This window comes from Phoca vitulina, unplaced genomic scaffold (assembly GCF_004348235.1).
Source record: "Phoca vitulina isolate PV1807 unplaced genomic scaffold, GSC_HSeal_1.0 scaffold27, whole genome shotgun sequence".
Classification (NCBI taxonomy): Eukaryota; Metazoa; Chordata; class Mammalia; order Carnivora; family Phocidae; genus Phoca; species Phoca vitulina.
The window spans coordinates 23,319,409-23,333,351 of NW_022589730.1; the positions used below are offsets into that span (position 1 = coordinate 23,319,409).

General features: G+C 37.4%; 1 protein-coding gene across 3 annotated transcripts in view; it reads right to left on the reverse strand.

Moving 5' to 3' along the window:
* The window catches only part of ME2 (malic enzyme 2), a 54,310-nt gene that overhangs the window by 21,129 nt on the left and 19,238 nt on the right, over window positions 1-13,943 (reverse strand). For all 3 annotated transcript variants that reach the window (XM_032422747.1, XM_032422748.1, XM_032422749.1), the window contains exons 4-11: window positions 10,892-11,041; window positions 8,731-8,806; window positions 7,462-7,623; window positions 7,005-7,108; window positions 5,051-5,160; window positions 4,640-4,737; window positions 4,213-4,326; window positions 1,698-1,812 (exon numbers count right to left, since the gene is read on the reverse strand). In XM_032422747.1, coding sequence (XP_032278638.1) covers window positions 1,698-1,812; window positions 4,213-4,326; window positions 4,640-4,737; window positions 5,051-5,160; window positions 7,005-7,108; window positions 7,462-7,623; window positions 8,731-8,806; window positions 10,892-11,041 — 929 coding nt within the window. The remainder of the gene's footprint in view (window positions 1-1,697; window positions 1,813-4,212; window positions 4,327-4,639; window positions 4,738-5,050; window positions 5,161-7,004; window positions 7,109-7,461; window positions 7,624-8,730; window positions 8,807-10,891; window positions 11,042-13,943) is intronic.

The following is a 13,943-nucleotide window of genomic DNA, read 5'->3' on the forward strand; positions in this document are numbered from 1 at the left end:
ACTATATGTTGGCTAACTGAATTTAAATTTAAAAAAAAAATGGTTATGAGGCAAACTTTATGTGTATTTTACCACAATTAAAAATGAATTTTAAAAAGATAAAAACTTGCATCTCAAATGTTAAATTGTTAAACTCTGGTGTTCATTACAAAATAATAGGAATTCAGAAGGGATAAAAAAATCATCTTGACTAAAGCAATCTACTTTCTTGATGCAATTTAATGACCTTTTCTTAAGCCCCTACAATGCCTCAGGCACTGCATTAGGCCATTGGGATACAAACATGAATACAATGCAGCTTACAGTTGAGAGAAGAACAAAGTAAGCAGAAAGCGAGAAAACCTGTAACAGGTGCCAAGTATGCAGTGTTACAGAAGCATGGAGAGTACTTAGCCCATGATGGGAATCTGGGGATAACCAAGCAATACCCCATTCGAGTACTGTTCCAGTTCATCTAGTAAGAAGACTTATATTCAACAGTCAAAATAATTATTTTTCAATTCCACTTTATAAACTGATATGTAATAAAAATACTGATCTAGAGGCTAGAGTTTTAGTGCTTGCTCGGTCACTCCTGGCTGTATGAAATATTCACAAATCTTGGGCAAGTTGTTTAACATCTCTGTGCTTGTTTTTCCTATGTAAAAAAGGAATTTATATTCAGTGTTTCTCCATGTAGAAGTGTGTGGACATATTTTTAGGAGTCTATGAGTTCTAAAAGAATTAAACATTTTTAATTTTTGTTTCCTTGACCCTCCAGAGATAGAATCAATGGACAGATTCTTAGGTTTTCATATTGAATTTTGAGAGAAATTGACTGGGTGATCTTCAAGATGTCCTCTTGCTCTAAGAAATTAAGAGTTCTAATCAATGAAGAAGCTAATGACCATAGAAACTTATTGTTTGTGACTGTTTTACTATTTAGCATTCAATAGGGCTTCTACATGAAAGTGACAAAATTATTAAAAACTTATGGATTCAAATCTTACAGCTATATAGAAAATGAAATAGCTCCTCTTTTAAAGACTTCTACATTTTCTGGGGTGCCTGGGTGGCTCAATTGGTTAAGCGTCCGACTCTTGGTTTCAGCTCAGGTCATGATCTCAGGGTGCTGAGACTGAGCCCTGTGTCGGGCTCTGCGCTCAGTGCGGAGTCAGCTTGTCCCTCTGCTCTTCCCAACCCTCCTACCTCCCCTACCCCCCACCCCACTCACATGCCCTCTCTTTCTGTCTCTAAATAAATAAATAAAATCTTAAAAAAAAATAAAGACTTTTACATTTTCTGGGGTGAACCCAATGCCATTTTGGCATATTCTGAAGTCAGCTATGCAATGTCTGACTCTCAAAACATACCAAAGCTTTCTGCTTTGTTGCCAATGCAAAGCTTTGACCCTGCATAGGACTTTCTTGGTTCAGTCTGTCCTATGACCTTGATCTTTTTCAGGTTTTGAGCATAGTAGTCACACCAACTCTAAAAGCAAAGCATGATCAATTGCACAGCTTCCCGCACTTAAGAGTACAGGCAACATCTGTTAACTGAACTTTACACACTATGACCAAAAAGCTATCACAGAAAAACACATTATATGCTGAAAGCTAGATAAAATAGGTCATTTCATTTTTAGTACTCCTGCATGGTAGTTATGACCAGCAACATAAAGTTAAGTGATATAATGACTTGTCAACAACTCTACTTACCAATTATAGCTGAAGGCCTGAGTATATTTACTGCATCTTCAAAAGTATCAGGTATATTCCCCGGGGCTGAGTGAGCAAATGGTTCCTGATGACTCTCTATTTTAGCTTTCCGCCCCTGAATTTTTGAGAAAAATACAGTATTTTTTAGTAAATGCTTACTGAGGATTAATTGAAAAGACATCATTATGAGTCACATATTGTTTCTACACTAGGAATATCTTTTCATTCTCATTTACTTTCCTCTTCACCCTTTATCTTCTAATTCTATCTTGCCGTGTCCACAAAACCCAGATATAAACATAAATCCTGTTATAAATAGAAACCTCCTAGTCCCTGTCAAAAACTCATTTATTTTGTGAAGTGCTTCTAAATCCAATATGGCACAAAGGCTTGGAATCCCTTATCTGGGCTAGATGTAAAATATTTTCATATTTTATAAAGGTATTATGGTAATATATCAAATATTATAAATTCCCCCACCATGGCACACCAAACTGAACAAAATTTAGTACACTAAGTACAAAAGGTCGAGATTATTAATACCCTCTCTGGTTTTGCTACCAGATAAGTTCAAGTCAATCAGATTTGTTACCAATTTCAAAAAAAACTTTGGGATTTCAGAGCTTTTAGGATTTCAGAATTGCAGACAGACATCATGGACTTGTACTAGCAAGAGCTCTGAAATAAGAGGAACAGGGAATTCTGGTTCAAGATGGCTGAATGAAGAAATGTGTTTTCCTCCCGAAATCCTAAGCCAAAAACTATAAAAATTAAATCTTTAGTAGTGTTTCAAGGCCAGGAGACATACCACTGACAAACCAGAACAGTGAAGAATTTCTCAACAATTTAAAGTGGTCAAAAATATATCAAATGCAAAAACCAACCAGGCTGAGAAATCCATATCCTTATTTTGGCAAAAGAGGAGACCCCACTGCAGAGGTGAATTTTTCCATCAGAACTCCAGGATAACCCCAGATAAGAACTAGCGGGGTCTGGGAAAAGCAGCACACTATCATCAGCTGGATGGGAAGTTAATTAAAGGACTGACATATAGGCACAACAGATCCAGGTTCTCAGGACAGGGGCTCTTTATGCTTGCCCCCAGGAGGATCACAGCTCTCCAATATGCAGGTTCAACAGGAAACTCTCAAAGTCTCAAAAAGGAGGGCAGTGTTTGGGTCAGCAGGAGAGTCTAGACGCCTAAAACCCATAGGTCAAGCTATTCACGCACCCTAAAAGAAGAATATACCCTGAACTTGCAGATACACAGGGATTCTCATTTGTGCTAGCCAACAGCATCCTCATTCTAGATTTGACTTTTTACAAATATAAAAAAGAAACAAAAAAAAACATTTGTGAAAACCAACACCACAAAAAGAAGCACCAAACTGTGTACCAGCAAAAATACGTATTCTGCCAATAGCCTTCTAAAAGTACAAAGTTTATAATCCTTGTATCTTATATACAAGCAAATACAGTGGTTATAGCTCACTTGGAAGGCAGCCCAGCTGAATGGCCAAGAGCACAGGCTTCACAGGCTGCTTGGATATGACCTTGGGAAAGTCACCTGCCCTTTCAGATCCTCAGTTTCCTTATTTGTAAAACTTCACAGAATTTTTGAGAAGATTAAATGAGATACCTGTAGAATCCTACCACAGTGGTCTGGTACATTTTAAACCACTATTTTAAATTATGTATAATTTAAGCACTCAAGATTTTTCATTCACACACTTTCATTTTATTTTCTGTACCAACAGTTGTGAGTACAAGTTAAGAAGAAAAGATTTCAGAACTGAAACAAAGTACATTGAAATAAGCTTGCTCCAAAGAGGTGTATTTCAAGTAACTGCTGTATGTCATTATATACAGCAAAAAGACAACAGCATTGTGTACTGGGTAGGTTCAACCCTGAAATGGTTTACCTAACGGGTTACACAGTATAAGATAAAATGCATTTAGTAAGCTACTAAAAATGGCAATCAATGCTAGGAAGGCAGGCAGGTGCAAAGGATGCTAAATTAATCTGGGCTGGAAGCTCTTTCTTATCCATGAGCTGGCTTCAGGAAAGGGTCCGTGGATTTCTCTCACACTGTTACAAGGGATTAAGATCTCTAAATGGTTAAGGAATTTCTGCTCAAATGTCGGATGTCCTGCTAATGATTTAATTAGAAACTTCTGAGTTCCAATTAAAAACCTAGTTTTAGAAAGGTCAAATACAATCTTATTTGTATGGTTACTTGATCTCTTAAGAGTCAGAGAACAAAGCAAGAAAGAATATGGCTGGTGCCAACACGGAGATTATGACTTACTGAATATGAAGCAAGAGTCTTTATAAAAGACAAAAAGGAGACTGGAGGATTTCTGTTGAGAATATACTGGAAGGTCCCCAACTGATACAATCTAGATAGTTCAGTATGATACAATATTTTAAGAATTGATAATATTTTTAAAAAGTCAAACTAAAAGTATCATTGTAACAACATTCTTTTGCTTCTCCAAGATTTAAATAGCTTACCTTAAATAATAAACCAAACTTGTCAACCATCCAAATTTTCTTTTGTGCCTCTTCTTCTGGGAGGCCATTTTCTACCATAGCCATAACTATGAGATTTGCAATTCCAAGAGCAGCCTGTCCAACAAAACATAAATTTAAAAAATAAAGACCAGGGTATAATACAATGCTTGAATTATTTTATATATGAGGATTATACGTTATGAGGAATATTTGGTTTATTCCCTAACAAATCATGCAAAAGTTGATTCTTCGTGATATTCTCTCTAAACATAGTATTATCTCTAAACATATTTTAAATTACCTACGTTACAATAGAGATTTTCACTTCATACAAGATCCCAACAAAATTAGAAGCTCATTATGTCACATTTTTCCAATTCTAAAGGAGAGTTTTAGTTTTAAATTCTAAAAGCTTACAAAAACTTACCTCTCCTGCTCCAAGGAATAAGATTTTGTGTTCTGAGAATGATTTACCAATAACTTTTTGTGCTGCAAGAAGACCTGCTAGAGCTACTGCAGCTGTTCCTGTAAGAAAAAAAAAGATTTTTTAAAATGATTTATTTATTTTGGGGAGAGAGAGAGCTCATGAATGGGGACCAGGGGGAGGGCAGAAGGAAAGAATCTCAAGCAGACTCCCCACTGAGTGCAGAGCCCAATGCAGGGCCTGATCTCATGACCCCGAGATTATGACCTGAGCTGAAATCTAGAGTCGGATGCTCAACCAACTGAGCCACCCAGGTGCCCCCCAAAATAAATATTTTTTTAAATAAAAAAAGGGCAGATTAAAAACATTTAAAGAAGGAGAGATCAAAAACCTAAGCTTTTCTTTTTGCTTTACCTTGAATATCATCATTGAAGGTACAATACTTTTCTCGATATTTTCTCAAGAACCTGAATGCATTATGATTTCCAAAGTCTTCAAACTGAATAAGTGTGTTCCGTCCATATCTAAAAACAGCAAAATCCATAATGGCTGTGTTGAAAATACCATTATTAAACAGCTTTCCTGTCTAATATTTTCTTATGATCCCATTTAAAAATAATGTATCATGTTAGTCCATTTAAGGCCACCTGGCAATTTTCAGAGCCTGTGAAAACTGGAGTTGAAATGCAGAAATCTACCACTCATTCAGAAAAATTTATGGGGTGAATCTATGGGATATTAATCGGTATAAGCGATTTCCAAGTGCCTACAAGGTTGCCCAGCACATATAAGCATGAAATAACTTCCTAAAAAGAGATTTTTATTTGAGTCTCATAAAGTATATATTTGATATGTGTAGTCTCGTTATATTAGGAGTTAAGCAGCAACACAGGAAAGTATATATTAAATAAGAGGTTAAAAAATAATTTCTGTAGGAGTTCACTGGCATTCAAAAAAAGAACCCAATCATCTGGGGTAAGGGAAGGCTTGAAAAGGAGGTAAGACTTTATTTGGGCCCTCAAAGAACAAAAAGTAAAGAGGAAGGAAGAAAACCAAGGTGTATTTTGGTGACCCTGAATTTTCAACAGTCAGGCTATGTATTTCAGGGTTTATATGAAAGGATCAGGAGAAGTTGGTTAAGGTAGGTTGGGGCCAGATAAGGTAGACTCTTGAATGCAAAATTAGGGAATGGGGATTTTATTCTGTATCTGATACAGAATCACTGAAGGGCTTCAGGAAAGGAAAGACTCTCTAGGAAGGACAGACCTGCCAGTGACAATGCAGCACATTCTGGTGTGTGGAGAAGCAGCTAGAAGGCTCCTCTGGTATGGGGACAAGAAAATCTGAGGGAGAAGCCATGGGAAGTCAAAGGGACAATTATGAGACATTAGAATGAACAAACAGAACTTGATGAGGACCACCTGAGATGTAAGGGAAAGGCTGTTCAAGTGCCAGGGCCATGTGGATGACTAAGAAGATACTATTTGATTGTCCAAGGTAGGGAAGTGAGGGAAGGGAGGAGATGGCAATTTCTGGGAAGATGAAAAGTTTAGTTTTAGATATGTCAGCTTTAACTCTGAAAAGGCATTAATTTTCTAGTATGTTCTATGTACAAGCAATGTAAAAGGTAGGGCTGAGCTGGATCATAAAGAGCTTGGACTTTACCCTAGGACAACAGGGAACCACTGAGAGATTTCAAGCAATAGAATGACATGATGAAGTGCACATTTTTAAAAGATTAACACAGAAGTAAGGTGAAGATGAAATGGAGAGGAGAGAAATTAGAGGCAGGTTTAGAAGCATCCCGGAGAAAGAGGAGGATCTGCAGAAAGGCTGTGGCAATGGAAAAGAGGAGATGTATCTCTAAGGCATTTAAGTGGTAGGACCATCTGGGTCTGAGGACTGATGGACTCTGGAGGGGGTTGACGGAGAAGGAAGAAGAGTCAAAGATAATATCAAGAGCAAAGTTTTGGCCAGAGCGTGAATGTTGCTGCCATTAATAGAGGTTGGCTAAACAGAAGACAGGCAGTTTGCTAAGGGAAGGAGTTGTTTTGCACACGAATATGAAGAAGCAACAGAATGTCTAGATGGAGGATTCTGCGTGTTAGAACTGAATAGTGAGGGTCTGGCGGGAGCGGGAAATGCACACTTGCCACATGAAGTCAGACAACTCAGGAGAGCAAGGCAGAATACAAAGGGTGTCGCCAGTCTCAGTACATCTAAGCAGGCAGGACAGAACCCAAGCTCTCAAAAATCTAATCTCCTTCTATGCATCTTCAAAAGAGATAAAGAAAAACAAAACTGTGGTTCCTTTCTTTTATTAGTTAAAGACGCTTTCATTTACTCAAACTTAAAAAAAAAAAAATACCTGTCAGTAATGGCTTTCATAAACTCATCAATCAGGTCATCATAACGTTGTGATCGATCTCTTTTCTGATATAAGCCCATGTAAAACGGATCTTTTAAGAGTGCCTATAAAATAGACCAAATGTAATAATCATTTTGTTACATAACCAGCTTAAACATGTTCTATAAAACAAAAATTGCGAAATAAAAAAATTACTAATGTAATTTTTAAAACCTTACTACATTTCTTCAAGAAACTCTTAAGAGACTTAATTTATTATTTGTATAAATATTTATAAATAAATTTATAAATAAATAAAATGTCATTTGTATAAATATTAAAAGCACAGTTTAAGACAAAGGCTAACTTTAATCACAAAATTTTCCCATCTTATATTATCTTCCAAAGAAGAGTGCAGTAAAGCTTTCGTTTTTTAAATATGGGAGGGAGATCGAAGGGGTAAAACAGTCTTACTCACTGGATTATCAGTTCCTACATCAATGCACACAGGCAGGCATCTATCAGGCCGTATTCCTGCACAAGCAGTATACAAACACAGTTTCCCCACTGGGATTCCCATTCCATAGACACCCAGATCTCCGAGACCCAGAATTCTCTCTCCGTCAGTCACCACGACAGCCTTAATTGCAAAAAAAATATATAAATTAAAAGTTGTCAAAAGTGGGGTACTAAAAAGCATTTGAAAAAAGATTCTCTGTTTATTTTCACTCTCATTTTTAAAATAATATTGTTTCTTGACTAACTACCAAAGTAAGCCAACCAAGCATATTTAAAATTCTAGGATTTCTAGAATCTAGGTGTAAAATAAAGATGAACTAGATCTGATTTCCCTTTGTCTTTGATTTAGAAACAGAATGTTTCTGACTGGAGGATCAGCTTATAGATCTTCACAAAAACTAAACTGGGGAGAGGCAGGCAAACTTCTGATAGAGATTAACCAGAAGAAAAAAACAAGGTTAGAAATGAACAATATGCTGCTCCCACATAATAACCTAGGCCAAACAAGAAACACCTTAACAACAGTGGGGGGAAAAAAGATCTAAAATAAAAAATATACTTATCTTCAAGGTTTGAAGATGATACTATGAGTTTAATTATCTGGCTAAATTTTTTCTAGATTATTAGAACTCATGATTATTCATCAAAGATTATTTTGGTGAGGAAGACATGTTATAAAGGCAAGTAAGATTACTGCCTGTAACAAGCACTAAAGCCTGCCAAAAGATCTTAAGTAAATCATTAGATTTTATTTTATGAAAGACAGCCAGATGGACCAGATTTATATTTATGACATTTGAAACTCTAAGAGTTTTATATTTGCTTAAGGATCTAAATCTATCTGAGATTTAGAAGAAAAAAGGTGTTCATAAATCCTCTCACCACCCACCAAAATGAAAGTTTTTATGGCATTTTATTTTCTCTACCTAGAATAATATTAATAGAAACAGAAAAGCAATAGAGAGAAGGTGAGAAACACCAGTGGCATCAACAGTGACAGGTTCACCTGGTGAACTAACTCCCATTTCATTCCCAGAGTCGAACTCTGTACTGGTGACCCAGTTTGCAATTATTACTATCATGATCTCCTCAGAGCACAAAATCTGCATGTATGCAAGTGCAAAATAAATCAGAGCAACAATGAAAACTATTCTTGGAAATTCAGAGGTAACTTACAAAGAAGGAAAAAAAAAGATTATGAAGAGGAAGGTTGTGCTGTTAGTAGTACCTTAACATGATTTTCTGGCCAGTTATCCACAATTGATCTAACATGACCTCTGTCTGAGATTGAAATAAATAATCCCCTGCAACAGAACAAAAACACCTTTGCATTTCACAACAGTTTTTTGTTTTCTCCTAAGTTTTTGTTCATAACTGGAATATTTAGATATTTTAATAAAACATCAAGACACAGTATCATTTCCAAGCAGATTTGGCTAAATCACACTGGATTATTTTCAAATATTTTCAACTATTCCAAACTGTAATTGCATTGCTCACACAGGAGCTGCAACAAAGATCGTTATTAAATGACATGATTGTATTACCCAGGAAGAATCTCGATACATCTCCGGTAGAAAGCAGTATAAAAATAAACCACCAACGCAGGACAGCATAATAAAGCTATGTAAACTACTATTAAAACTCACTAAAACTGAAAATTTGAAATTTGAAGGAGCAGGAAGGGAAAGGAGAAAAGTATAGTAACTTCACACAAAAGAGGATGTCCTTGAAGCATTAGGAAAAAGTGAAAAGTTATTTTAAACACACTGTGTATTGTTATCCAATTGAGATAAATCGTCCAGATTTTTAAAAAGGAAGAGAGGAAGGAAGAAGGGGTGGGAGAGAAACATAGGTTGTAGAAAACAGGTTAGGTAGAGATGAAGGCCAACAGGCGCCCAGTGCCTTCACACTGGTTCTTATACTTAACTTTCTCATTGGTATCTCAACTTTGGCATTACTATCCTAACTCAAATCAGTTTAAACAGTTTCTCAACCATAGCTGAATAATATAATCATCTGATGGGCTTTTTAAAAAATGCCAGGGGTCCCACCCCCAAAGATTCTGATTTAACTGACCTGGATTTTAGATCAAGATTTACTGACCGTCTTCTATGCAAAAAACACAGTATCTGCCCTCACCCCAAAGCCATATTCTTTATGCTTCATGTCAGTTCTGAGCGCTGGGTACACATCAGAACTACACCAGGAACTTTTATGAAACACCTACATGGGGGCTCAACTCCAGACTGACTGAATCAGAATCTCTATAGGTGGGGCCCAGGCATAAATATATTTTTAAGTTTCTCCTTGTCCTTTAATCTGGATTGAGAACCACTATTCTGAATGAAAAAGAACTATAAAAGAGCTGAACAGCTGGGTTAACGTAACAAATTGTTTAACACACATTAATTGATGGCAGCACATAGAACAGACAGTGTTCTCAAAGTGTCTTCCAGGGAACACCTGCAATACCATCACCAACTGTGTTCATTAAAATCCAGACCTCTACAACTTTCTCTTTTTCATTAGAATCTTGGGAATGGGAAAGAGAGGAAGGTTGGCACGGATCAACATTTTAAGTCCCACAGCTGTTTTGTACACACATTAAAGTCTGAAAGCCACTAGGCTAGATGAGGGGAGAGTGAAGATCAATGCTATCATGCATTGTCTGAAGGTCTACATTTGTATCGATATGTAAGCAGGACATGGGAAAGGTGTGAGGACTGTTGAAAATGCCAATAGGTTAGAGGAGCGCAACAAGAAAACACAAACTAATCATAAGTTTACAAAGAATTGTCCCATCAGTTCCTCATCTGACCTTCTCAGCTGCTCTTTAATAGGTACTAGCATCCCTATTTTATGAGAAAACAGATTCAGAGGGAGAAAGTGACTTATGGAAAGACTTAAGTAGATGCCCATTTCCGTACTCTTTCTATTTAAAATATTTGAGGTGCTAGAGCTATTTGAAATTAAAATTTGGAGAAGCTCATAAAAAAGAACAAACAACAGAGATTAAAGCCAACAAAAAAATTAGAATCTTTTAATGTGGGCAGACTGTCAAACTGACATTAATGATAACTCTGGAGAACCTGCCACCAAAATTAATAGTACGCCCCCCCATTTTTGTACAGAAATGCACAGTTCTTCTACCAATCATAATAACTTGCAGAAGATTAGGAATGAATGTTGCCATTTCTACAAAAACAAGATATGAACATGCTGGGTTTTTATTAACCCCTTTTTGTCCAAATTAAGCTTTTGTGAGGTGGGAAATGTGATTGGCATAAGACTGTAATACATAAAGGAGAAATGTAAGAGGTGTTAGGGAGTGCTATTTTTCCTATACAATAATCATTTACAAATATATCTTTAAAAATAAGCCTTACTTAGGTCTTCTAAAGATGTGTCCATATTGGGAGCAGGCAAGACCCACTGTTGGTGTATATACAATTGGCATCAGACTTTCAATATCATCTTGCAGAATTCTATAAAACAACTTCTCATTTCTTTCTTGTATTCCCATTATATAGATGTATCTGAAATTAAGCATAGTAAATAATATCTACATCAGTCAGCATTTACACTCAAAGTCTTGGCCTTTAGAATTAGAAGTTATATGTAAACATCTAAAACTGAGGACTCCCCTTCCTACCAGAAAACAAAACCCTAAATTATCATTTTTAACACCAAGGACAAAAATTAACAAAAATAAAAATGTTCTTAAATGGTAGATGATGATAACAAAGAAGAGGAGGAGGAGAACAGCAGAAACAACAGCTAACATTTATTGAGCCCTTACTGTGAGTCAGGCTCTGTACCAGGCACTAGAAATGCAAAGACTACCAAGAGACCACCCTACTCACAAGGAAATAACCTTCAAGGTGACTGACATGTAAATATGGAAGCAAAATAAAGTGGCATTCAATCAGAAAGGATGAATACCCAACTTTTACATCAACATGGATGGGACTGGAGAAGATTATGCTAAGTGAAATAAGTCAAGCAGAGAAAGTCAATTATCATATGGTTTCACTTATTTGTGGAACATAAGGAATAGCATGGAGACATTAGGAGAAGGAAGGGAAAAATGAAGGGGGGGAAATCGGAGGGAGAGATGAACCATGAGAGACTATGGACTCTGAGAAACAAACTGAGGGTTTTAGAGGGGAGGGGGGATGGGGGATGGGTTAGCCCGGTGACGGGTATTGAGGAGGGCACGTACTGCATGGAGCACTGGGTGTTATATGGAAACAATGAACCGTGGATCATCACATCAAAAACTAATGGTGTATTGTATGGTGACTAACATAACATAATAAAAAAATAAAAATAAATAAAGTGGCATTCATTCAACTATTTACTAAATACTATGTGCCAGGCACTATGTTGGACTCCCAGGATGTAAGAAGTGACCCCTGCCCTTGTGGAGTTAGAATCCAGTAGCTTAAATGCGTTATAAGGTCCATAAAGAGTGCAGCGGTACCACAAAGGCAATGGTAAATTTGTATACATATATAATAAATGGCTTTTCAAGAATAAAGTTTAGAAAACTGGGAAATGTTGACTTGAAAAAAACCAATGACAGGGCGCCTGGCTGACCCAGTCAGAAGAGTGTGTGACTCTCGATCTCAGGGTTGTGAGTTTGATGTTGGGTATACAGATAACTAAAAAAATAAAATAAAATAAATGAACTTAAAAAAATAAAAAGCTGTAGATGCTTCTACTTTTAAAAAAGAAAGAAAAAGAAAAAAGCCAGTGATCATCTTGAATTAAGTATGTGTAAAACAGACTCATTACTTTTCACTCAAACTTGTCTCTCCTATTATCATCTGACCGAATGGGGATCTGAGATCCCATTCTTGATTTCTTCCTCTCCCACTCTGTCTTACCCTAGTCTAATAAATCAACAAGACCTACAGTGTCCACATGCTAAATAATTTTCAAATATACCTATAACTCCCCTCCACCCTCACTCTGTCCAAGCCAACATCATTTCTCACTTGGGCTACCTCAAGAACTTTCTTTCTTTCTTTTTTTAGAGGTGGGGGCAGAGAGAGGAGAGTGAATCTTCAGCAGGTTCCACGCCAGCATGGAGCCCAACTCAGGGCTCAGTCTCACAACCCTGCGATCATGACCTGAGCTGAAATCAAGGGTTGGACGCTTTACTGACTGAGCCACCCAGGCGCACCACTTTAAGAACTTTGCCCCCCTGCTCCAATCTATTCTTCTCTTAAAAAAATAACTCCGACCATTTCTATTCTCCTTGAATGCCTTCCAAACACCCATTAAATAGGCTTATGCTTCTAAAACGGTTAACAAGACCTCTGCCTACTTTCTAGCCTCATCTTCCTACTGAAATTACTTCAGTTTCTCAAATGCACCACATCTCTTACCTTGGTGTTGCTATATACAAGACACCCTTTGCCTGGAACACCCTCCATCCATGCACAGTCCCATACTTACACTCCCTGAATCAAACACAGGTGGCACACTCTCCCTTTCTGACCGTTCCCCTCCCCCAACACACATACTCTGCACAGATTTTCCTGTTTTCAGGTCCCTCAACACCCTACTCCTACTTCTGCAATTCTCACTCCACTTCCTGACTTTGTCTTCCCTCCAGCCTGGATGATACCATGAGCTAGGGACTATTGCCTTATATAAATCTGTATTTCCAGTAACTAGCAAAGTTAATGGAATATAAGTGGTGTGCAAATATTTGGTGAACAAATAGGGAGAAGTGATTCCATTTATAAGAGGAATAATATTTTCTATGTAGCTACTGCAGACAGAAATAATACCAGTAGGTTCACTTTCACCTTCATTTCACTTTGGTCACTCTTCTGAATGCTTCCCACTGGATCTTGTCCTCACCTAGGACTGTTACAGCTCAGAAATCTCGAATGCCACTAATGCAGTACTCTGATCATAACCCTCTCCCCTTTGGCTAGCTATATAATGCCCCACTTCACAGTTCTTAGGGAGACCTCTGACTTCTGGATCGCTTCATTTCCTCCTTTTCTATTAGGCTCCCTCCTGGCCTCTCTTTTTTCCCCACTCTGGATCCCATGAGCAAGCCTCTCACTCTCAACAAATCTTCACCACTGTGGAACACCCCCGCACCTTTATCACCGCACTACCCTGCCACAGCGTCAGTCTTTTCCAGCCATGAACCCCCTGAAGGCAAGGGCTGAATTTCTCATTTTTGTAGTTCTAGAGCTTAAAACAATGCCTGGCACATAAGAGCCCTGAATGAATATTAGCTGAATGAATTAATGTAGCATCTTTGCCAGCCCAGCAAACCCCAAACCTGAATTACTGTTACATTTTACCTTTTCTGTGGAAAAATAACATTGCTGGGCAGAATGGCATCAATACAAATAAGATTATGCCACTAGGCCTTCCGGGCCTACCCATGCCTTTAATCTGTCCTTGTTC